At 55.7% G+C, this 22,914-nt stretch overlaps 1 protein-coding gene across 1 annotated transcript in view; it reads left to right on the top strand.

Moving 5' to 3' along the window:
* Window positions 1–2,619: 2,619 nt before the first annotated feature.
* Window positions 2,620–22,914, top strand: part of Padi2 (peptidyl arginine deiminase 2) — a 44,139-nt gene continuing 23,844 nt past the window's right edge. Inside the window, exons 1-4 of the mRNA XM_004637685.2 lie at window positions 2,620–2,718; window positions 14,122–14,305; window positions 15,371–15,443; window positions 21,359–21,420. Of these exons, the coding sequence (XP_004637742.1) occupies window positions 2,627–2,718; window positions 14,122–14,305; window positions 15,371–15,443; window positions 21,359–21,420 (411 nt within the window). The 5' untranslated portion in view covers window positions 2,620–2,626. The remainder of the gene's footprint in view (window positions 2,719–14,121; window positions 14,306–15,370; window positions 15,444–21,358; window positions 21,421–22,914) is intronic.

Below are 22,914 nucleotides of genomic sequence, written 5' to 3' on the forward strand. Positions count from 1 at the left end.
GACCACAGAACCCACCTCCTAGGGCTCTGCTGTCGAGGCTCAGGAAGTGCGGGCACCCAGCAGCTCTGCACCAGCTTGGGGCAGGCGTTGCAAGGACCTCGAGGCCCAGTCCTGGGTGATCACACGTTTACCTTCCTTTCCACACTCCTGCACACACAGTGAAAGTCCTCAAAGCAGGCTGTGGATGTTGGTGTCCACTCCAGCCAGGGTCCCCCAGGCTTGACCCTAAGAGACCCCCACCACCCCCAGAAGGATCAGGAAAGAAACAGCAGGGGACCCCACCCCCAGCCCAGGAGTGCTGGAGCTCTGGCCACCTGCTTGGCAGAGGTGGAAGCTGCTGGAGGTGTGGGTCCCTCAGCGCCAGGACTGGCTCAAGCCAGGTCTGCCCTTTGCTGGCTTCCCAAAGAAGGTATTATGCAATCCTTGTGGCTCTCCCAGGCCCGGCCCCTGGGGAGCAGCGGGATGGGCAGAGATGTGTGCGACCTCCGGCCCTGAATCCAGCAACAGCTGTGACCACTTCAGCTATTTTAAAAACTTGAGCACCAGGAAACTCCTGGCCTGTCCACCAGGCTCTGGGCCCTGCCGGGTGAGCCAGAGACAGAAGCAGCAACCTCGTGTGTGGGCGGCTGGGGAGGGCTGGACTGTTTAAAGTGGGGGCTTCATTTCTGCATATGGCTGTCTTGTTTTCTTGTGGGGTTTTTGGTACCAGGACTTGAACTCAGGGACTTGTGCTTGCCAGGCAAGCGCTGTGTCACTGAGCTATATCCCCAGCCTACTGTCTTATTTAACATTATGGTGACATCATGCTGAGAGACAGTTCATTTGCCTGCCCACAGCTGCCCAAGAATAAGGCTGAGAGGACCTCTGCCTGGTCCCTGCCACCAGCCCAATGGCCCCCAAGTCCCCATCCTGCTCTGCTGTTCTCAGAAGCTGTGCAACTCAGGCAACTTCTTTACCCTCTCTGTGCTGTCTTCCTCTGTAATGTGGGGTCACTGATTCTAATGACAAGTGCCGCTTGGGACAGCACAGCCCACGGAAAGGACCGTGAGTACCCACCACTTCTCTGCTGGCAGTCACTCTGCCCAGTGTCACCATTGTGCTGACCCTGGCATGACCTGCCTCCACCAAGTCTACCCCGTCCCCTCAAGACCCCACTGTCCCATGGGTGAAATGAACCAGTGGTGTTCTATGTCCCCCAGAAAAATGGGTACCTGGCCTGTGTTCAGTACCTGCCACACACAGTAAGGCCCCAAGAGGAACTCGGGGCAGGGGCTGCCCAGGCCTGAGCCACCTCCGTGGGCCTCGAAATCAGCTCTGATTGGCGGATGCAACCATGAAGGCCACCAGGGGCCAAGCAGAAGTCACCAGCCTGTGGTGCTGGGAGGGGGGGCAGCCTGGACTTGGGTTCCCTTTTCCCCACCCATGTTGGAAAGCAGCCAGGCTCCCATCCATCTCCTAATTTGAGCCCCTGGGCAGAATGTTGGGCTGGGGGGCTGAGTGTGCTTTCACCCACACATCTCTGCACCCACAGAATACGACCTGACCTCCACGGTGGCACTCCCCTCGGCGGCCTGGCCCAGGCCCAGAGCCCTAATCTCCACCCTCTCTCTGTCCCCTCGACTGGCACATCCTGTCGGTCACCAGGCGCTACCCAGATCTCAGCCCATAAACACCGGTCCGCTCAATCCCCTCCTCTGCAGACCTCTCACGCTCCCTGCGGGGTCTGCACTGCCTGTGCTTGGCTTCCTCGCCAGGGAGGGGAAGGCAGCCAATGGCTCTTTGTCCTCCTCCCCAGGAATCATCCGGGGCTCCCGCCCTCCACCCACCCACGCCCTGCCTGGCATTCAGCCCTGTCATCTGCTGACTTCCCCCCTCCAAGCCCTCACCCCAGTTTCCCTATGGCAACAGCGGTCCGATTGGGAGGATAGGGCTATCGCTTTGGTCAGCAGGCTACCTCTCCTCCCCTGAGTCTGCAAATGCCTCCTGCAGAAGGCTGAGGCAGCCTAGTGCGCGGTGCATACCTGTAACCCAGTCACTCTAGGAGGTTGAGGCTACAGGATCACAAGCCATAGCCCTGTCTGGGCACTAGGCATCTAGGCTATTTAGCAAGTCTCTCTCTCTCTCTCTCTCTCTCTCTCTCTCTCTCTCTCTCTCATTTAGAAAGGGTTGGAAAACAAATGAGCTCAAGGGTCCCTTTCTCTGACAAGCCTTCCTGGACCCCAAACTGGGTTAGGAGCCTTCCCTGCACTCCCACAAACTCTTGTCCTGTTCCTCTGTAAGCTCCACGTTGCGTTTTCTGACCCACTAGGCTGGGGGATCTGGAGGGGAGACAGGGTTTGCTGAATGAAATGAAGATCAAGCCACTTGTGCAAAGCAGGGCCTACTTGGTGACATCACCCGGATCTCGGTAAAGGGGTGGAGCGACCTGAGGGCGGGGCCACACTGGACCCAATGGGAAAGGAGCCAGGCAGAGGCCACGCCCACTCCACGCCCCCCCGGCGGCGGGATAAGGCAGCTCTCTGGCGCCGAGCGGACGCAGGCTGCTGCAGCGGACTCACCTGCCACAGGTGCTGGGGTGGTCTGGAAGGAGAGCGCAGGTACCTGACCAGGCACTGCGGGAGGGAAGATGCTTCGCGAGCGGACGGTGCGGCTGCAGTTCGGGGCCCGCGTCGAGGCGGTGTACGTGCTGGGCACGCAGCTCTGGACCGATGTCTACAGGTGAGCTGGGTTTCGCGTCCACCTGGAAACCCCTCCGACCCCAGCGCTGGGACACAAACCCCGAGACCGCCCCCTCCCCCGACTCGGAGAGCTGGACAACTTGACCTCATGCTGCCCCTCCACTTGGGGCTCCCAGAAACTTGGCAACCTTAAACCTTCTGTCCAATTTCCTGAAATCTCCAGCCCCTCCTGGGAGGGATTCTCGCAGTTCTCTGGGGACTCCTGTCCAAGACCCTGCACTTCCCCCGGTCTCCCCACTCTCTGACCTTCCCCACCCCCATTCCCAGGGGACCTTGGTGCCCCTTGTTTCTCCACCACCCACTCCCCTTTCACTTCCCTTCAGCTCTCCTGATTCAGCCCACCCCAGCCCAGCCCGTGCTTCCCACGTTCTGTTCAGCGGAACACCCTGGAGGTGTGCTGGGCTGAGGCCGGACCACAGGGAACTGCCCCAGGGCAGAATCTGGCTCCTGGGGTGCTTAAGGTTCCAATTTCACCGTCCTGGGGCTGTGGGTGGCTGCCTGTCTTCAGGGACTGCTCCTGAGCTCCGTGTCCCTGAATGCCTTCCCTGACTTCACTTTAGGGAGAGAGAGAGAGACCACCTTCTGAGGGCTAAGGGCCTGAGATTCTGGGTGCAGGGGCACGATCTCCAGGAGAACACTAGATTCAGGATCCTGTCCGCTTCCCACCTCTCTATCCGCTAACTTGGTAGAGTGCAGGATTTCTGAAACAACAGGGATAGGGTCGGACCCCAAGGACACAACAAGCACCTTGGCCCAGCCCCCCTGCTGTGCGGACAGGGCCTTGGAAAGGCGTGGCCAGCGGAGTGAAGGGTGGATTATGCTGGGGTTAACCTGCAACCTCTATAACAAGCATTTGACATGTTTTTATCCCCGGGGGAGGGTTCAGTGCCCGCAGGCAGGACCCAGTTGTGGGACCAGTGATCTTTAGCCCCCTAGCCTCTGCCACATCACTCCACACTCTGCCACCTGGAGCACCTGCTCTCCCAGGCCCCCTGCATACTCTCCCCAGCACATTTGCTTCTTCCATCCCCGAGGTCCTGGCTGTCCTGGCCACCTGACCTGCCGCCCCTGCCACCTCCACAGCAGGCATTCGCGCCACGACCCCATCTGTGCCCAGGACCTCTGCAATCCTGCCCCTGGCCTGAGTCTCAACTTCTGCCTGGACCTCCATGGTTCTGAGCATTAACCTCAGGCAGGGTGGTCACCGAGCGTCCCAGCAGAGCCGCGGAGTGAGGTCCTGGCACCCTGGGCTCTGAGAGAACCCTCCCAGCTCTGAACTGGGCACTACCCAGAGTGGGCTGGGAGCCAAGTGCTCAGGTCTCTAAGCCACAGCTGTCACCAAACCCGCCTGTTTGTTTGCCTGGACACTTTTGGTGTTGCCTGGAAGGCTGGCCAGGTAGCCCAGTGGGGGTGGGGAGCACGGGAGGGGCTGTGCTCAGCCCCTTGACCCGCTGTGAGAGGTACCAGCCAGTAGGGGGCAGGCAGGCCAGAGCTGTGATGGCCCTTTTGCCCTTCCTGGAGTCAAGCCACTGGCCACAGGATCCGGACCCCCATCCACCTTGAGATCCTACCCAGCCTAGGCCACCAAGGCGACTAGGCCACCAGTGTCCCCAAGAAATCATATGCATGCCCCTCTGTCATTCTCAATGTTCTGAGGTCCATACTGTCTTAAAATAAATAGGTACAATTAGTTTTCATGCTATATTTTATTTAGCCCAGTATATCCAAATATGCAGATTTATTTATTTATTTATTGTATTTTTTAGGGAAGGGTCTACAGAGTGTTCAGGGTCTCACTACTAGATCGGACTCGAAGTGATCTGCCTGTTTACAGCCTCCCAAGAGCTGGGATTATGGGCACACACCACCACACCCAGTCTTACTTGCCAGGGATCAAACTCCTGGCCCCTGTGCCTGCTTGGAGGTGCTTTAATCCGCTGAGCTGCTTGGCCGGCCCAATATGCAGATTATTAATAGGATAGTTTACCTTCTATACTAAGTCTTTGAAATCCTACATGTTACACTTACAGCACAGCTAGGAGCGCACTGGGCACATTGCACACACTCATGGCCACGTGAACTGGTGGGCACTGCCCAGGCCAGATGAGTGTGGAGCATCTCTCTCTCTCTCTCTCTCTCTCTCTCTCTCTCTCTCTCTCTCTCTCTCTCTCGTCGGGGGCTTGCTATGTGCACCAGGCTGGCCTTGAACTCAGGGATCTTCCAGCCTCATCCTCCTGAGTGTTCGGATTGCAGATGTCCGCCTCCATGGCCAGTTTGGCACAGGGTTTCTCAATCTCAGCCTTATTGCGCTTGGGGCCAGATAACCCTTATGTAGGGGACAGTCCTGCACATCGTAGGATATTCAGATGCATCCCTAGCCTCTGCTCACAAGATGCCTACAGCAGTCTCCCAGTCGTGCCAACCCCAAAAGCACCCCCAGGCAGTGCCGATGTCCCCCCCCCTGCGAGGGAGCACAATCCCCACCTGCGGAGGCTCACAGGACTGGGAGAAGGCAGCCTGCTCTAGGAGCGAGGCTGAGCTCTTGCTGCAAGTGTCTTTGCTGGTCCTTGCAGGGACAAGAGGGCCTGTTGGGCTGATGACTACAGTGGGCACCGTGAGCGTCTCTCTTCCTCCTGCCACAGGCCCTAGTGTCAGCAGTCACCATCCCTTTCTGTAGATGGGAAAGCGAGCCTCAGAGAGACCGAGCATTTGCCTAGTGGCTCCCAGGCCCGGGTCCACCTGAGGGCCATGCCCTTGTTCCCTACTCCACCCTGTGGGGCCCTATAGCCAGCAGGGTGCCCTGGGTGGCCCTGTCGACCATCCACTGAGCCCCACACAGCCCTGCCGTTCCCTCCCTGCCCAGGCCACCTGGCCCCAGACCCAGTGCAGCCTCTGCCTTCCAGGCACAGGAGGGCCATCCTGCCTCCTGACCACAGTCCTGGGGGACCTTCTGGAACCTCCCTATCAGCCTGTTTCTGCTCTGCCCCCGATCCCTCTGGGCACAGTGGCACTGAGGAGCTGGCAGGGCAGTGGAGAGGGCACAATTTGTGAACACCACACTGGATTTCCATCCACTTGCTGTGTGACCTTGAACGTTTCCCTTTACCCCTCTGAGTATCCGCTGACCCCACTGAGGGTCAACTGGAAAACGCAGTCCAGGAACTTTTGCCAGTAGAAGCTGGACCATGGTCATGGTGACCCTGCAAAGGGTCATCTAGGCCACCACAGGAAGGGGTGCTCTGGACCACTCAGCCTCTCTCAGCAAAACAGGTCCCTTTAAGGGACATTTATCCTGACCTAGTCACATTCTGACTACGAATTTCCAATAAGCTCTGAGTCCATGAACAGGAAGAAGGAAGTAGGATTTTTCTCTAGGGAATTACTTTGTGGTTGTTGTTGAAGAGACCTGCTGATCCCCTCTGCATTCCCAGTGTACTTCTCTTCGGTCTGTGGGGGACACTCTCCCCATGGTCCCTTTAGCTGGCAGCTGCTACTCCCCTGGAGTGTCTGCAGGTGGCAGGTAGGGGTGGCTCTTTCCCTCTTCCTGGCATTCCCCAAGGTGGAGGCTGACTAGTCGCATCCCCTGTAGGCACTCTTCTGCACGCTCGGGAAGAATGGGCAGGGCGGGTTCCTAGCGTTGGGATCAGGAAAGCGCTGGGCAAATGGGCGCTAAGGCAGACAGGCACCTGCCTTGGGGAAGAGCTCAGAGAACTTAAATTCCCCTTTACTCCCCCCAGACTCTGTGTCTCTTGGTTGCCATGTGTGCTGGGGATTTATCTATTGTTTTGGCCTTTTTGAGACAGGGTCTCACTATGCGGTTCAGGCTGCCTTGAGCTCACTTTGCAGCCCACACTGGCCTTGAGCTCAAGATCCTCGTGCCTCAGCCTCCGAGTGTTGGGATTACAGGGGTGCACCACCACACCCAGCAGGATTGATGTGTTTTTAAAAGTCTGATGAGTCCTGAGGCGAGGACTGGGGAGATGGCTCAGTGGAATAAGCGAATAAGCGGTTCCCTGGCAAGCACAAGGGTCTGAGTTCAATTCCTGGTTCTGCAAAAAAAAGACTCGCTCTGTCTTGTCCTCCATGCAGCCCGCTTGGTTTACCTAGATGCACACATGCCCCACTCTGAGCCCAAGGCACTCTATCTCAATGGCCTTTTTTTTTTTTTTTTTTTTTTTTTTTTTTGTATCTTAGGGAAGAGTTTATAGTGTGTTCAAGGTCTCACTACTAGATCAGGACTTGTAGTGATCACCTGTTTACAGACTCCCAAGAGGTGGGATTACAGGCACGTGCCACCACGCCCAGTCTCAATTACTGTCTCTGTGCACCCGTGGGGGTGGGGCCGGCACAACAGGCCCAGGGATCGAACCCCCGGCCCCTGTGCCTGCTTGCAGGCGTTTTAATCTGCTGAGCTATTTGGCCGGCCCTTCAGGGGCCTTTTGGAAAATTATTCTTTTTTTTTTTTTAATTATTTATTTATTTATTTTAGTGGAACCAGGGATTGAACTCAGGACCTTGTGCTTGCCAGGCAACCACTTATTCCACTGAGCTATCTCCCCGAAAATTATTCTTATTTACTTAATGTAGCAGCTAACACATGCCAAAGTGCTTCTTAGGAACCTGGCAGCCTTCTTAACACTGCGAGTTCTTAACTTGCGCACTTCCATTCTACAAGCATTTGAACCTTGCACCAAGGTCCTGATGTAGTCCTCTCCTGGCCCCCTGCCTGCTAGGGAGAGGAAGACAGCAGCGCTGGTCCAGCCTGGTGCGGCTGGTGAGCGGTGGGAGCAGCCCGGGCTCCGCCCTTGCTGGGCGCTGCGTGTCACCCACCCCCTTGCACACACTGGTCTTTGAGGCTTGAAGGACTCCAGAGTGAGTCAGCGCATGAATGGATGTGGCCGCTGGTGCATGTGGCCCAGCCTGGCGTGGCAGGGACCGACACCGCTGGACGGGCCCCTGGAAGGTCAAGGGCGTGTGGCTGAGCTTGGCCAGCTTGTGCTTCTCTCAGTGCTTGCTCCTGAGAGAATGTCAGAGGCGGGCAACGGGCCCAGGTCAGGTGGCCCCATAAATTAGAACAACACCTAAAGTCCTCAACCCTGAGCAGGTGCCCTGCCAGGAGCTGCCTGGGCTCTGGTTTCAGGCTGGAGAAGAACTGGCACCACATGTGCCAAGCCCATATTCCCTGGCATAGTTGGTGTCCCTGAGGGCCCTGAGTTGGACCGGAGCACGGTGGCAGGGGCTCCCGTGCTGCCCACCCCCAGCTGGCCTGCACGCCTGCTGAGCATCAGGGGAAGCCATGCCCTGCCCAGGGTACCCGACAGCTTGGGCCACCAACCTCAGTCATCCACCCACAGGCCCAGGGCAGCAAGCTGGGGACGCTCTGGGCTGTGACTCCTGCCTGTGAACAAGTAGGGGCCTCTTTTGGTGTTCTCCTGAGCCACGACCCCCTACCTGGAGGGCTGCCACCTGGGCTTCTCCCAGACCTGCCCCCTGGGGAGCTCGAGCGCACCTCTCACTGGCCCTGAGGCTTGGAGCCAGGGCGCGCCCTCTGCCGGCCTCGGTGTGCTCATCTGTAACATAGGGGCATCGGCATGCACCTCCCAGGGTAGCCGAAGGGGTGGACTGTAGAGAGCCAGGGCTGGTGCAGAGCCTGCACATAATACATAGTGAATATAGGATTAGAATTGGATTTTTCAGCTAATTAAACTGAATTGGTACCTTTTAGATACACGTTCTGATCACTTTCACCATAGAGACTTTGCATCTGTACATGACTTAATTCATTTCTTTCCCATTCTCCTCCCCTCCCTCCCCCCTTCAATTCCTCTTCCTTCCTTATTTATAAAATCTTGCTTCCATTTCTCCCTCTTTTCTTCTTTCTTCTCCCCAACCCCCAGTGCCCTTTCCCAACTGAGCATTTCCTTCCTATGTCATAATACCTACGATACATCTTGGTCCTTACTCTCTACTTTTAATTTCTCACGCCAGAGAAATAGTGCAACATTTACACATGTGTGTTTGATTTATTTCACTTGTAAGTGTGGTCTCGAGGTACAGCCAGGTACCTATAACTGTCTCAAGTTTATCCTTCTTTATGGCTGAGTAGTACTCCACTATTTTGAGCTGATGACAGCTTAGCAGACTAAGCATCTGCTTAGGCAAGTGCAGGGACCAGCGTTCGATCCCCAGCACAATAGGCTATGCCAGCCCCATCCCCGGGTATACTGAGCTGGCCAATGAGACCAGGCATGGTGGCGCATGCCTGTAATCCCAGTGCTGGGGAGGCTGAAACAGACAGATCATTATGAGACCAAGCTGGGTAATGAGACCCTGTACCAAATACATTTTTTTTTAAAAAGTGCTCCACTGTGTGAAAAAAAAAATACATCTTCTTTATCCATTCACCAGTTGCTGGGGCATTTGGACTATTTATAATAATAGATCCAACTCTAGCTAAATCTTGAAAACAGCCCAGAATTTGAGCTATTATTGTATTATTAAAGCAAATTACGATGAGTTGTGCTCCCTGCCCTCAAAAGCCCGTAATGCTTATGCAAAGGGTGCTTTGGCTGTTTGTTAAGTACTGCTCAAGGCAGCGGCAGAGGAAGGGACTGATGGGACCAGGGACCACTGAGCTGGGTCTCAGAAGAGGGCCGGGTTTCGGGTGAGACTGCGAAGCTGCCCCAGGGGAGGAGGGCACAGGTGGCGAGGAAGCTGGGCCACGCAGGAGTGGAGAGCAGTGCTTCAGCAGCCTGGGGAGCGAGGCTAGAGGTCAAAGGGCTCAACCGGGACTCTGAAGGCGCAGGGCAGGTGCCGGGCCTCATTCCATGGGCCGTAGGGAGTTCTTGAAGGATCCAGAGGAAGGGGTGGCCGTGAACTAGATTGCCTTGCTCCTAAGGCGAGGCCGGGGCAGCTGCAACACCTGGCCTGGTGAGAGGCTGCTGTGGCTTCCAGGGTAGAACGAGGCGGCGGCAGGCGGGCGCAGGCTGTGCCGCACCGATCCCTGCCCAGCAGCTGCCCGCCTCGGGGCTCTGGCCCCCACCGTGCCATGTGCCAGATGTGGGGCCTGCACCGTGATCTTCCCAGCCGGGGCCTTGCCTCCCTCCCTCCCTCCGCTCTTCTCGAGGGTGCTCGCCGTGGGTGGCATGCCAGGCTTGCACCCACACCTCCCGGCCAACTCCTCCAGAGCCCTGAGGCCAGGCAGTCACACCCAGGCTGCCAGGAGCTAGGTTCACCCCGAGGCTGAGCCCTGGCTGGTGTTAATGAGGTCCAGCCAGGTGGAACAGCCGCGAGAGCCGGCGCCGGCCAGGAGCAGGCACGTCATGCCGCCCAGCCCTGCAGAGCCAAGCCGGTGACCTTCCCCACTGATGGAGCAAAGACCAGAGGGGCTTGGCAGGTGTCCTGTGCTTGACACCAGCCTCCTGCCCACTCCTAGTTCCATGGCCACCATCCAGTCCCAAGCCACCACCATTGCACACCTAGGTACCTGCCATCACTGTTCCCTGGGCCCTCTTCCAGTGATGGCGAACCTTTCAGAGCTTACCACAATGACAGACGACCAGCCACAGCACATGTGCCGTAGGTTCACCACCGCGGCTGCATTCTCTATACCGCGTTTCTGCGGCCCTGCCCACGTGCACACTGGCCAAGCTGTCTACAGCATAGATGACCACACCTGCCCGCTCGGCAGCCTGCAGGGACTGCCTGGCTCCCCCACAAGACCTCTGCCACTGTTCTCCCTCCACGACCCTGCCCCTGACTCACAGATCAGCCAGCGTGCCACACTGTGCCCACCTTGCCCATCACCCAGGCTGCCCTGTTGCTTGAAACCTCCTCCCTCTGCCAACTTTGGTGGTTCTCAAACTGCACCCCTGGGTCCAGTGGCATCAGCTTGTTAGAAACATGGTTTCTCAGGCCCTGCCCAGATTTGAGTTGGAGATGCGGACATGGTTCCAGCAGTCGGTCTTTTAACAGGTACATTAGCATGAAGGTTTCTGGCTTCGTGCATTCTTTTCAATACACACATAGTGCATGTTGAAATATTTTATGAAATTTTGGGCTCCATTGTAGCACTTTCACACCTGTATATATTTGACTCATATTCTTCCCCCATTACCCTCCCTGACACCCCAGTACCCAACCCCTTTAGTTCATTAAAGTTCAGAACCAAGTCCAACCACATTTCCTAAAACGACTGTCTCCTTCATTTCCTGGAGGTCTGTGTTTCACTAGAATACCGTTCTGTGGCCCCGGGGAATGTTACCTTTGTCACCCAGCAATACACTATGTTGAATGAGTGCGGGGCTGGGTGAGTGAGCCCTCCGCTTCCAGCTCTTTGTCTGCTGCGGAGGGAAAGGAACATGGGCATGAACCCATGGAATTGGGCACTTCAGGGAGCAGTGAATGTTCACCAGGGAGATGGGGAGGCAGGGAAAAGTGAGCCTTTTGGGTGGAAGGAGCAGCAGGCTCCACACAGAACCATGGAGGGATGTCAGCGGGTGGCCTGAGTGGCAAAAAACAAGGCCAGGCAGTCAGCTAAGTGCCAGTGGGTGAGCTCCAGGCTGAAGAGGGATTTCTGACCTGAATTTTGCCTTTTAAAAAATGGCTCTGGTAGCATGGCTTGGAAAGCCAAGAGGTTCGGGCTCCTCTTGCATTCACTCGTGAAGGGTGAGCTGGGCGTGGCCAGGCCCCAGGGCTGGGTGGGCCGCAGTGCGGATGCTGTGCAGGGAACTCTGTCTGTCCTGTCTGCCTCTCTCCAGCCCCACTCCATCCCTCATCCTCCATGCTGCCTAGGCTCCCTGCAGCCCAAGGGCCCAGCTGCTCTTGGGTTGCTGCAGGGGCGCCCACCCAAGAAGAGCTTCCTGGGGAGGGAAGGAGGCAGCCAACAGGATCTGCCTGGACAATAGCACCTTTGTTGCTTCTGCCAGGATCCCTGCTCCAAGAATAGCTATTTGCTCAGCTCAGCTCAGAGCAGGGCCAGTGCTGGGCTGTAGGAGGAGGGTGTGGGACTCTGAGGCTCTGATGTGGCCGGCTGCTAATGCCCTGGACCCCCTGGGGCCTGCTCTAGTTTCTCACTGACCCAGAGGAATGAAGGCAGGCCGGAAGCACCAGCATAGTAACCAAGTCAGGGTCCTAAGGGCTCCTCTCCTTGTGTGAGTTTGTAAAGCCCCTACAGAGCTGTGTGCAGAAACTGCAGTGGCTGACTGGGGATTCAGCAGAGAGGCCGGGAGCCTTCCCCCACACCCCTGCAGCCAGGCCATGGTGGGAGGGCTTTTGACTCAAATCTTCCACACCTGGACCCCAGACCCTGGGCCTTGGCTAAGGCTTGCTTCTTCCAACGATGTGATGGGAGCAGTTGGTCATGGCCAGCGAGCCTCCTTCCTCAGCTGAGCCCAATGTCCTCTGAGGCATGAGGACTTTGGAAGGGTGCAGGGGCAAAAGGACAGATGGCTTGGAGCTTTTGTTTTGAGCTCCTCTGCCAACACCAGGCAGGAATGGGCTGCTGGGTCCTGCTAAGCATCCCCTCCATTGCCCCAAACCAAAGTCTCGGCCAGTGGCTCCTGCAGTGGCCCTGGCTTTTTATGTGTCATTGTTTTTTTCCTTGTGGTGCTAGGGATGGAACTAAGAGCCTTGTGCATACTGGGAAAGTGCTTTCCTCTGAGCTATATCCTCAGCCCCAGACTGGCCAGGGTCAGAAAGATGCTGCCTAGCAGCTGTGACAAACTAACACCCACAGCCTCAGCCACCGCAGGGCTCCAACCAGTGGGCCACACTGCTGACATCAGACCCCAGGCTCTCCACTTCTGGCCTTTCCACTAGAAGCATCGACAGTTCCAGGAAGCAGGAGGGAAGGCAGATCCCTGGGCCTCACCGTGACTAAACTCAGAGACCAGACACAGCCTGTCCTGGTCACACGGCCAGCGGTCCCTTCTTCACCTTCACTGCCTCAGGCAGACTCTCCAGGGACAGGATCCCCAGGCCTGCAGCCTTCAGAATGCACACTGGGGTTCAAACAGCACCCCTGCTGTGCTGAAGCCAGAATGGCAGATCCACCATGGGCCAGTGTCTGAGTCACAAATCCCACAGAATCCCTCCTAGATCCCTTCCTGAGCCCTCTGAGGCCTTTGGGAGCCCTCAAACCAAGCGCTGAATTCGGCAAAGCCGTCAGCCCTTGGCACCCTTCCCTGCCTCCACACCCCTGTCCTTTCCCCCGAACCTAACATCTTAGCTTAGGGGACCAAAAGCGAACCCCACAGGCTGCTGATTTTCTCACGGTTCTGGAGACTGGAAGCCTGTGCTGAAGAAGGCCACCTGCCTTGCTCACAGGAGGCCCTCGTCACCAGGGCCTTTTCATCACTGTGCTTGGGGATAGAGGGGGACAGTCAGCCAGAGGGAGAACACACTTCTGGTAGAATCACCAGTCCTATTGGGCTAGAACCCCACCCGATGACTTCCTGCGACCTTAATCACCCCCTGACAGCCCCGTCTCCCAACACTACCACACTGGGACTAAAGCTGCAGTGGATGGATTTGGGGATCACTGACACTCAGCCCATAGCAGCTACACGGAGCCCCCAAATTCTCCTGTCCTGAAGTCTCATGCTTTTCAGGATTTCAGAGTATCCCCTGTCCTTGGAAAACCATCCTGAGCCCCCAAGAATGCAGAATTCAGGCTAAGAACATAAGTGGGGGTGGAGGGGATCCTGCAGCAGAGAGAGACACCTACCCGGCCTTTGAGGACAGGAGTTGCAGGCTAAGTTCCTGTGAGAACTCAGCTCTTGCCTCAGTGACTGAGGCACCTGTCAGGGTTCTGTCTATTGCGGGAGCAAATTTATCCTTCTGTTTGGGCCCCACCCTACAGTACCACGTGCTCCCAAAGTAGGTCAGAAGTGGAGGATCCTCATTAGGAATTCAGGTCCTGCTGGGTATGGTGGCACACTCCTGTAATTCCAGCCCTGGGGAGACTGAGGCAGCAGGAATCACCTTGAGCTTCAGGCTAACTGGAGCTACATAGTGAGTTCAAGGTCTGCCTGAATTGCGTAGTGAGATCCTGTCTGCAAATAAAAGAATTTAGCTCCTGGGGCTGGGGTGTAGTTCAGTGGCTGAGCACTTGGTTCCAGACCCAGCAACTCAAAGACAGTGAAGCATTCAGGTATCTCAGTCCTACGCTCAAACACTCTTGACTCTGTAGGTAAAGAACAGCCCAGGACTCTGTGTCCTCTACTACCAGGTGGCTGCCAGGCTGGGTCCTTTGTCCCCAAGATGGTTGACCCAGGAGGTCTTTGAGTTCTGTTCTTCCTGCCCCTCCAGGAGCCTCCCCCTGAAAGCCCTTGTTCCACCTACCCCAGGGCTCCCCCTGACCCTCTGTCCTTTCTTCCTGCAGTGCGGCCCCAGCCGGGGCCAGAACCTTCAGCCTGAAGCGCTCTGAGCATGTGCAGGTGGAGGTAGTACGTGACGGGGAAGCCGAGGAGGTGGCCAGCAACGGCAAACAGCGCTGGGCACTCTCACCCAGCACCACGCTGCGGCTCACCATGAGCCAGGCAAGCACCGAGGCCAGCAGTGACAAGGTACCACAGCAGGGATGTCCTGCGCCTGGACTGCAGGGTCCCAGGGCCACACTGGGGTAGGAGCAGAGTAGAGCAGCCCCTCCCAGAATGACAGCTGCATGTTTTTCTTCCAATTTTCTAATAGCCACATCAAAGAAAGGTGAAATTGGCTAGGTAACTCCAGGAGTCTAGGAGGTTGAGACAGGGGAGTCACAACTTTGACCCCAGCCTGGGACACTTAGGGACTTAGTGAGACTCTGTCTCAATATGAAAAGTAAAAAGGGCTGGATGCAGCTCAGGGGGAAGATCCCTAGGTCCAACCCTCAATACCATGTGCATAAAAAAAAGTGAAATTAATTTTCCTAATATTTCTACTCAAACCCATACATCAGGTTATCATTTGACATGTTTTAAATTTTTTTAAAGATGATTTATATTCTTCTCCTTCTCCTTCTTTTTCTTCTTTTTGTACTTAAACTTAAAACTTTTTGTACTTAAACCTACAGCACATCCCAGAGTGGATCAGCTGCATCTCAAGAGCTCGGTGGCCCCGGGCTGGCAGCTGCTGTATGGGACAGGGAATAGTGACCTCCTAGGTCAAAGTGTGGATGGCCAGGGGTCGGAGGGAAAGCAGAGACCTCAGAGCCATAAAATTCTTGGGGTTCGGCCCCAGCAACCTGGATCTCACTGTCTGCCAAAGGGGGTGAGGAACACTAAAGAGGTGAGGCAATTGCCCACATGGAGAAGCCAAGACCAGTGCTGTCTACTCCCTGCCCCTTGGTGGTGATGGCTGGGCAGCGCCCAGAGAAAACAGCCTCAACCCAGTCCCCTGGGAGCCAGGCATGGGAGCAGATGTGGGGCTTAGTGGGATTTGGAGCCCCCTGCAGGCAGCGGAGAGTGTGTGGGGCACAGATGGTGCTGGCCTCCTGGCTGTGCTGGGAAAAGGGGCTGCCATCCAGCGCAGCTGTCTGGGAGAAGCAGCCCCAGGAGACAGTCCAGGAGAGATTGTCCGGGTGTCTGGAGAGGGTGGGGGTGGTCACCCTGCTCTCCTGCTGGGACCTCTCATCTCTGCCCTGCTCTATCAAGGTCACTGTCAACTACTATGAGGAGGAGGGTAGCGGCCCCATCGACCAGGCTGGACTCTTCCTCACAGCCATTGGTGAGTTGGCAATGCTGTCACCTGGGTACCTTCACCCGCTGGGGCTGGTGCTGCCGCCCAGCTCAGTGGCACCAGGCTGTGTTCCACACTGCAAACCTGGAGGCTCTTCTGAGTAGTGCAGGCCTAGGCAGGAGCCACATGAGTCCCTGGCCCTTCCGCCTACAGAAAGAACCCTGTATAAGCCTGCCAAGGACTCATCCAGTGTCACGGCCCCACCACTGGCTCTGCAGGTCATGGAGAAACAGCAAGCCTGTCCCCTACCCCCTGCCTCTCCCATGCTGCTTGATCCTGGGTGATCTCAGCTCCACCCCTCTCTCCTTCCCCACACCCAGCCTTGGGTACGGAGATGCAACCCCAGTCCCTAGCTCACCTCGTCCAAGTCCTTCATTCAACCCACAGAGATGGCGAGGCCCAGAGAGTTTAGAAAACTCATTCAAAGTTACACAGCAAGGGCTGGCCAGATAGCTTAGCAGACTAAAGCAACTGTTTAGGCAGAGCACAGCAGCCAGGGATTCAATCCCTGGTGTGCCATGCCAGCCCCTCCTGCAGGGCGCACTGAGAGGGCGATTGAGACTGGGCATGGTGACACACGCCTGTAATCCCAGCTCTTGGGAGGCTGAACACAGGCAGATCACTACAAGTCCAGTCTACCTAGTGAGACCCTGTAGACTCTGTAGACCCTTACTAAAATACAAAAAAAAAAGTTACACAGCAACCACTGGCAGGTTGATTCTGGGTTCCTTATGCTGCAGCTCACTGCCCTGTTTTGGGTGCCAGGCAAGCAAGCCAGGGAGCCCAGTGGGTATAAGCAGTACCCAGGAAGGTAGTCTTGTGAACTTTCAGTCACTCAACCGTGTTGCAGTCAAGGAGGTCCTTTTATTTTCTCTTCCAATCAAGCATTTAAGCCAGAAGACATTTCAGAGGGTCATTTTGTCTGTCCAGCCTTGGTTTAACCTAGAGGTGCCACCTGGCCGGGGACAGGAGCTAGCAGGTCTTGAGCGCCCACAGTGTGCCGAGGGCTTCTTAGAAACCCTAACAATGTCTCCACATTCCGTGTGCCTCAGCCGTGTCTAGGGCTGTGCTGGGTGCAGAAGGAAGAGAAAGATAAACGCTGAGCATGTATAGGCAGCTCCAGCGTGCCACACGCCAACGCTACGTGTCTTACAGCCATGGTTTCCATCTGTTCCCACAATGATGCCAAGAATACAGGCCATTATTATCATCCCCATTTTACAGATGAGAAAACCAAGGCGCAGAGGAACAAAGCAAGCAAGCCAAAAGCTGCCTGGGGCTACATACATAGAGGGCAGCTGGTGCACCACCGAGTCATTTGGCTCAGCCTCCCTTTCTGGGCTCTCGGAATCTCCCTAGACAAGCTGCCCTCCCACCCTCCTTGTGCCCTGAAGCAACCTGAACAGCAGGGCTTGTCTGCTTCTCAGCTCCTTCCCAAGAGGGCTTAGTTGCCGGTCAACTCATCCCTCTCCCTGCACTGAGGGGTGCCCAGTCTTGAGGTGGGGGATCCTAGAATGACCTCAGAGGGCTTAGGAAATGGTAACCAAAGACTCCTCATCGTGCTGAGCCGGGCACGTGAGTGAACCTCACATGCACACAGAGCCCCCAGCTGTCTCGGATGACTGTCCCCAAGGAAACTGAACCCCACAGACAGGGACACCTGAGGACAAAGGCAGGAGGGCAGGGGCCAGAGGCCTATCAAGGGAAGGTGATCCCAGCTCTTTGTGCCAGGAAGTCGTCCCCAGCACTAGGCAGGCCTAGGCGAGATAGCCGAGGAGCCAGGAGGAGCAGGCCTGGGTGTCCCATGCACTAGACCAGAAGTGGGCGTGGAGGGGGCGCTGCTCAGGGTGCCGCAGCACTCAGCCCTGGAAGTGCCACGCATGCCCACGACAAAGGGCCACGTTCGCCCTCCAGGTTCTGAGTTGCTGCCACTAAGCATCTATTTCTTTGACTGCCCCTGGTTGCAAATATTTAGCTTGTATGAACCAATAAAATGTACCCCTCGGCTGCCCCAGAAAGAAAAAGAGAGGGAGAGGGAGGACATGGAGGCATGGAAAGACACTGAAACAATTTGTGATCAACTAGCATCATTTTAATACCTATAAAGTAAGCAGGAGAGCCTCTCAGGATAAATGATACTCATTTGCCTCCAGGAAATACCACTCGCCGCACTGAATTGATGCTTCCTGTGCTGCCAGGGATCCAGGACCTGTCAGGCGCCCGTGCGCACCGCTGGCCTATCTGCCCCTCCCCAACTCTTCTGTTCCCTTTGGTGGTGTTCTCCCCAGGGGCCCTTAAGTCTCACGCCCAGCGCAGCCACTCAGGGGCATGGGTCAGAGGCAAGGACATTCTACATGTCCCCAGAGGGTGTGACCAACTCTGCAAAGCCTTAACTGGATCCTTCTCCCCAGAGTCTGGTCTGTGCACACTGAGCAGAGAAAGCCCTGACTTCAGGGAGACAGAAATAAACCCTGACCCTCCCCTCTCCAGCCGCATTGTGATCGCGGACAGGTGACCTCGCCCTCCTGAGATCAGTTTCCTCATCCGGGACTCACAGAGTGTTCCCGCGCTGTGCTTGTGAGCATTGGAGGGTTGTGCGGGTGCATGCGCAGAGGCCTGCGGCGGGGTCCCGGAGCGAGAGCTGAGCGGGTACTACCAGCCTCCTCCATTCCTCTCTGGGGAGCCACATGGACTCTGCCCAGCCCGCTTCTGGGGATTTGGGAACAAAGCTACGACGCGCCCGTGGCCACAAACCAGTTCTCCTCTTGGTCCCGGTTCTTCAGGGACTCGCTGTGTGAACTTGCAAGTGGTCCATCCCCTCCAGACCTCACTTTTTCCTAGCTCTGGAAGAGGGATTTAAATTAATTCATCTCTGGGGACATTGGAGGTTTCAATTAGGGATGATCGCAGAGCTCCCTGTTCTGGGGACGGTGGCAGGAGAGAAGGGTGGGGCACGAGGAAGGGATCCCCCAAACTTGGCTGGGGTCAGGCAGTGGGATCAGTACACACACACACACACACACACACAGGCCTTGGGACGTTGGCACTGCCCTAGGGAGCTCATCCCTGAGCCCCCTTGCAGAGCCCACGCCATTTCCGGGTTTGGAGAGGAATGACTACCCTTCCTCCCCGCCACATCCCAAGTAGCTGGGCAGGGCAGGCGGAGCAGCAGCCTGACACTGTCCGCAGGGGTCTGGCAGCCTGCCGAGACCTCAGGGTCTTGGTTCTCAGGGCAGATTGCCTTGAACCCAATCCTGGTGACATTTCGCCTTAGCCTGCCCCACACCCTGGCGCCACCCGACACCTTGGAGCTATTCCGGGGAGCTGAGGTAAGATCCAGAGCCTCTGGGAAATGTCTGGGACCCAGAGGCCCTGAAACAGGTGTCCTCTCCCGCCTCCCCTGGGGACAGCAGAGCCATCCCAGGAGGACAGGGAGCTGGGAAAGTCGTGCCAGCCCTGCCTGCCGTCCCTCTGTGCATCAACCCCAGTGGAATCTAAACAGTAGGAAGGTCTAGGAGTGAAGGTGGAGGGTGGAAGAGGACATTTCAGGTGACTTGGGGACAGGTCACAGGACAAAGAGAGAAACAGAATTGCTGTGGGAGTTGGGAGGGAACCATAAGGGGGCCCTGTTTTAAAATAACCAGATTTCACAACAGGAAGCCAGTGAGCCCTGTGCCTGAATTTATTCAACCATTGTTGTGTAGTATCAGGAAACAGAGAAGACGGGCTGGGCAGAGGGCAGCTGGTTTCCTTTAGAAATGGTTTGGCATTGGCTTGATTATTTTACGCTATATAAATATCGAAGGGATAAAACTTCTAATGTTAAGAAACTCCTGCAGCAGAGTAGTAGCGCTTCACCATCCTCACTGGTGGTCCTCTCTGCTTTAGCAGACATACCGTAAGAGCCTCAGTGTCACCTTGCATTCCAGGGACAAAAATCATAAGGCTGGCTGGGGGGGTGGGGGAATGGCCGCCTCTAGCAGTGACCTTCCGGGGAGCCTCTGTGGGGGTTTGAAGGCAGACTTGGCCCACATAGGGGGTCGGCCTGGGTCAGCCAGAGGTCAGCCTGGGTCTGTGGAGAGACAGAAAGCACAACCATCGGGAGGCCCAAGTGGGAAGCTTGGCCCAGACTCTGGGGTCCCTTCTTTCCTGCTGGGCACCCCATCTTCATCATCTGCTTGGAGGGAGTGGGTGACAGATAACTTCTCCCCAGGAGCTTCCGAAAGGAGCACATGTGAGGGACAGGGCCCTGCAGCAGAGGGTGAAGAGCTAGGACCCCCCACCTGGGACCTGCTGAAAGGTCACAGAGGTCAACAGCAGCTAGTGACAACACCTTCCCTGCTGTCTCCTGGCATCTCTGCCTGGCACCTGCCTCCCAAGTTGTCAGCCTCATTTGCTGCAGAGTCCGGCCAGCTCACCTGTAAAATAGATGAAATGACCTTTGCGTCCCCATATGTGGGCTGCAGTGCCAGTACCAGGCCACAGGACAGGCACTCCAGTGATGGGCCGGGTCAACGCCATCGGCAGGAGGAGTGGGACAAGTGGACACTGCAGGTGCCCTTCTGAGGACCTCATGGGCTGACCTCTGCCTCCACCTACAAAAGCGAGTTGGGATCAGGAAGAAATCGGGCTATGGCCACAGGGAGGCCTTGCATGGGCCCTTGGACTAGGAGAGGGAGGCTGCGCTGCCCAGGAAAGGACCCCTCCTGTGCGGCTTCTCCTCTACCACATCAGCAGAGGGTGCCTGCTGGGGGGACAGAGCTGGGTGCATTCGGCCCCACCTGCTGCCACTGCACTCCGAGATGTATGTGTGGGTGAACCAAGTCCTTGTGGGCAGCTCCTGGGCCTGGAATCGGCACATCTCTCCAGGTGCCGCTCCCAGGGCCCCACACACAACACCCGAGGCAACACTGTTTCCCAAACCCGGGTGACAGTACCTGGAAGCAGCACCTGCAGCGTGACAGCTATGTTTGGTTGTCACAACTGGGAGATGTTAGTGCCATCTCAAGGGCAGAGGGCAGGATGTTGCTAAACATCCTACCACACACAGGGCAGTGCCCACACCAAGAGTTATCTGGTTCAGAATGTAGGCAGGGCCTGCCATTGCCGTTCTCACAACGGCTGTAATTGGAAAGGGTCCCGTGTTAGAAGTGAGAAAACGGGCTCAGAGAGGTTGTCCAAGCAGAGAACCACAGATCTAACCCAGCATTGTCTGGGGCTGTCTTTTCAGCACACCACAGTCTCCTTGAAGCCTGTCTCCAGGGTAGATCCAGGAATGCTGATGGTCCCTTCCCCAGGAAAACGGATAAGCAGGGACGTTGCCCCGGACCACCCCTCTGGAGCCCTGGACCACAGACACCTCAAGTCCAGAGGGGTTGGAGATCCTATTTCCCACCCAGAGGAAAATTTTCCCTCTTACAGTTGGGGTGGCAAGCTACAGAGTAGTTTGGGGGAGACAGAGAAAAAGACACCATGTGCACACGGACACACACAGAGGGTCACACATATGCGCACAGACACACACCCAGGTTAGACTGCACGAAGCCGTGCCAGGACATCTTCACAATATAAGCAAAGTAGACAATTATGGTATCCCAGGCCTGCTAAAGCCACATGGGTGAAGCTTCCAGACATGACCGAGGATCAGCCCTCACCCCACCCAGGACTGAGGGCCCCTCACTACCTGATAGCACCTCAGAAGCTGGTACACAGCGTCCACCGAGTTCCCCGGGTGGGTAGGTGGGGTTAATTTAGGCTGGGAGCTGCACACAGGGCAACCTCTGTGAGGCACTCCCTTCCCAGCGAGGGAAAGGGTAGACTGCACCCTTGTGGCCCACTGACCACCCATATCCGGGCCACCCAGTCTGGAAGGGTCAGCACTCACCCATGTCTTTTGTCCCCAGAGATCTCCCTGGATGTGGACGCAGACAGGGATGGCGTGGTGGAGAAGAACAACCCAAACAAGGTACCAAGCTGATAGGGCAGATGCCCCGTTGGGGAGGGGGGCAGGGACTTCCAGGGGAGAGAGCCTAGGCTGCAGCTGCAGCAGCCTGGACTCCTGCCAAGCAGACAACCCCGACAGCCCCTTCTCAGGGGGCTGCCTGAGGCTGAAGACCCGCAGCACAGCAGGAGCCCTGGCTCCCTACAGGGTCAGCTGCAGAGCAGGGGCCAGGGTCTGTTTCCCCAACCCACTTGGTTGAACCACTGAAAAGAGCGAATATATCTGCAACAGATCATGCTGTGGAGGCATTTGCTTGTCAACATTTGCCGTTTCTAAAAATTTTGAATCAGAGGGGTGGAGGGTTGCATCCGCCGCGCTGCGTCTGCCCGCGCCTGCAGTCCTGCTGCTGTTGCAGCTTGCTCACTCCTTCACTCTTCCTTGCTACTTACTCTCTTCCATCTTGCCTTCCGCATCCCTTCCTGCTCCCCCAAAGGAACATGTAACAGGTCAGTGTGTTTCCTTCTGTGCTTACGGTCCCTGGGAAACGTGGGACGTGATGGGTGTGCTTTTAATTTGTGCAGCTAGCCTGGTGTGTCCCACCTCATTCAGGGGTGTGGTTTGGTTTTGTCTTTTTGAGACAGGGTCTCGCTATGCAGTTCAGGCGGACCTTGAGAAGTTTTTTTTTTTTTTTTTTTTTTTTTGGGGGGGGCTGGCTCAGGCTGCCTTGAGGGCGGGTCTGGTAAGGCATGTAGAGCTAGGGACCCAACCAGGGTATCCTGCACCTGACTGCTTTTACATAAGCAGGCACTTAAACAACTGAGCTAACCAGCAGGCGCCCCCAGGCTAACCTTGAGATCCACTTTGTAGCCCAGGCTGATCTCGAACCCGAACGATCCTCCTGCTTCAGCCTCCCTAGTGCTGGGATTGCAGGTGTGCACTACCATGCCCAGCTAAGTTTTCTTTTTATTATTATTTTAAAAAGAGGTAAAAAAAAAAATTATAGTGACACAGAATTTCACAAGATGATAGGAAATTAGCAATGGTTATTACATTACATATTGTTGTCTTCAAAGTAGTTGTTCAGATTATAAGATATAGGCATGCAAAAGTAATCAAACAACGTAAGCACTAACTGTTCCTTTCAATATACTAATAGAAAATAGCACAATATATGAGCTATCATATATATATAATATATATTATATATATCATATATTTCCATTCCTTCCTTCCCCCATCCCAGTTGTTCTTTCCTTTTGAGCAGTTTCTTTCCCTTTTACAATATCTATTATATCCTTTGGATTTTATTTGCTCTTTGAGTTTCTTATACTAGGGAGACAATGTGATATTTACACATTGGAATCTGATTTATTTCACATATGAGCATAGTCTCTAGTTGCCTCCATTTGCCTATAAAAGCCTCAAGTTTATCTTTCTTTATAGCTGAGTAATACCCAAGTGTATAAAAATGTCACATCTTTTGTATCCATTCCTCAGCTGATGGGCATCTGGGTTGCT

The sequence above is a fragment of the Octodon degus genome, unplaced genomic scaffold (assembly GCF_000260255.1).
Source record: "Octodon degus isolate 3935 unplaced genomic scaffold, OctDeg1.0 scaffold00092, whole genome shotgun sequence".
Classification (NCBI taxonomy): domain Eukaryota; kingdom Metazoa; phylum Chordata; class Mammalia; order Rodentia; family Octodontidae; genus Octodon; species Octodon degus.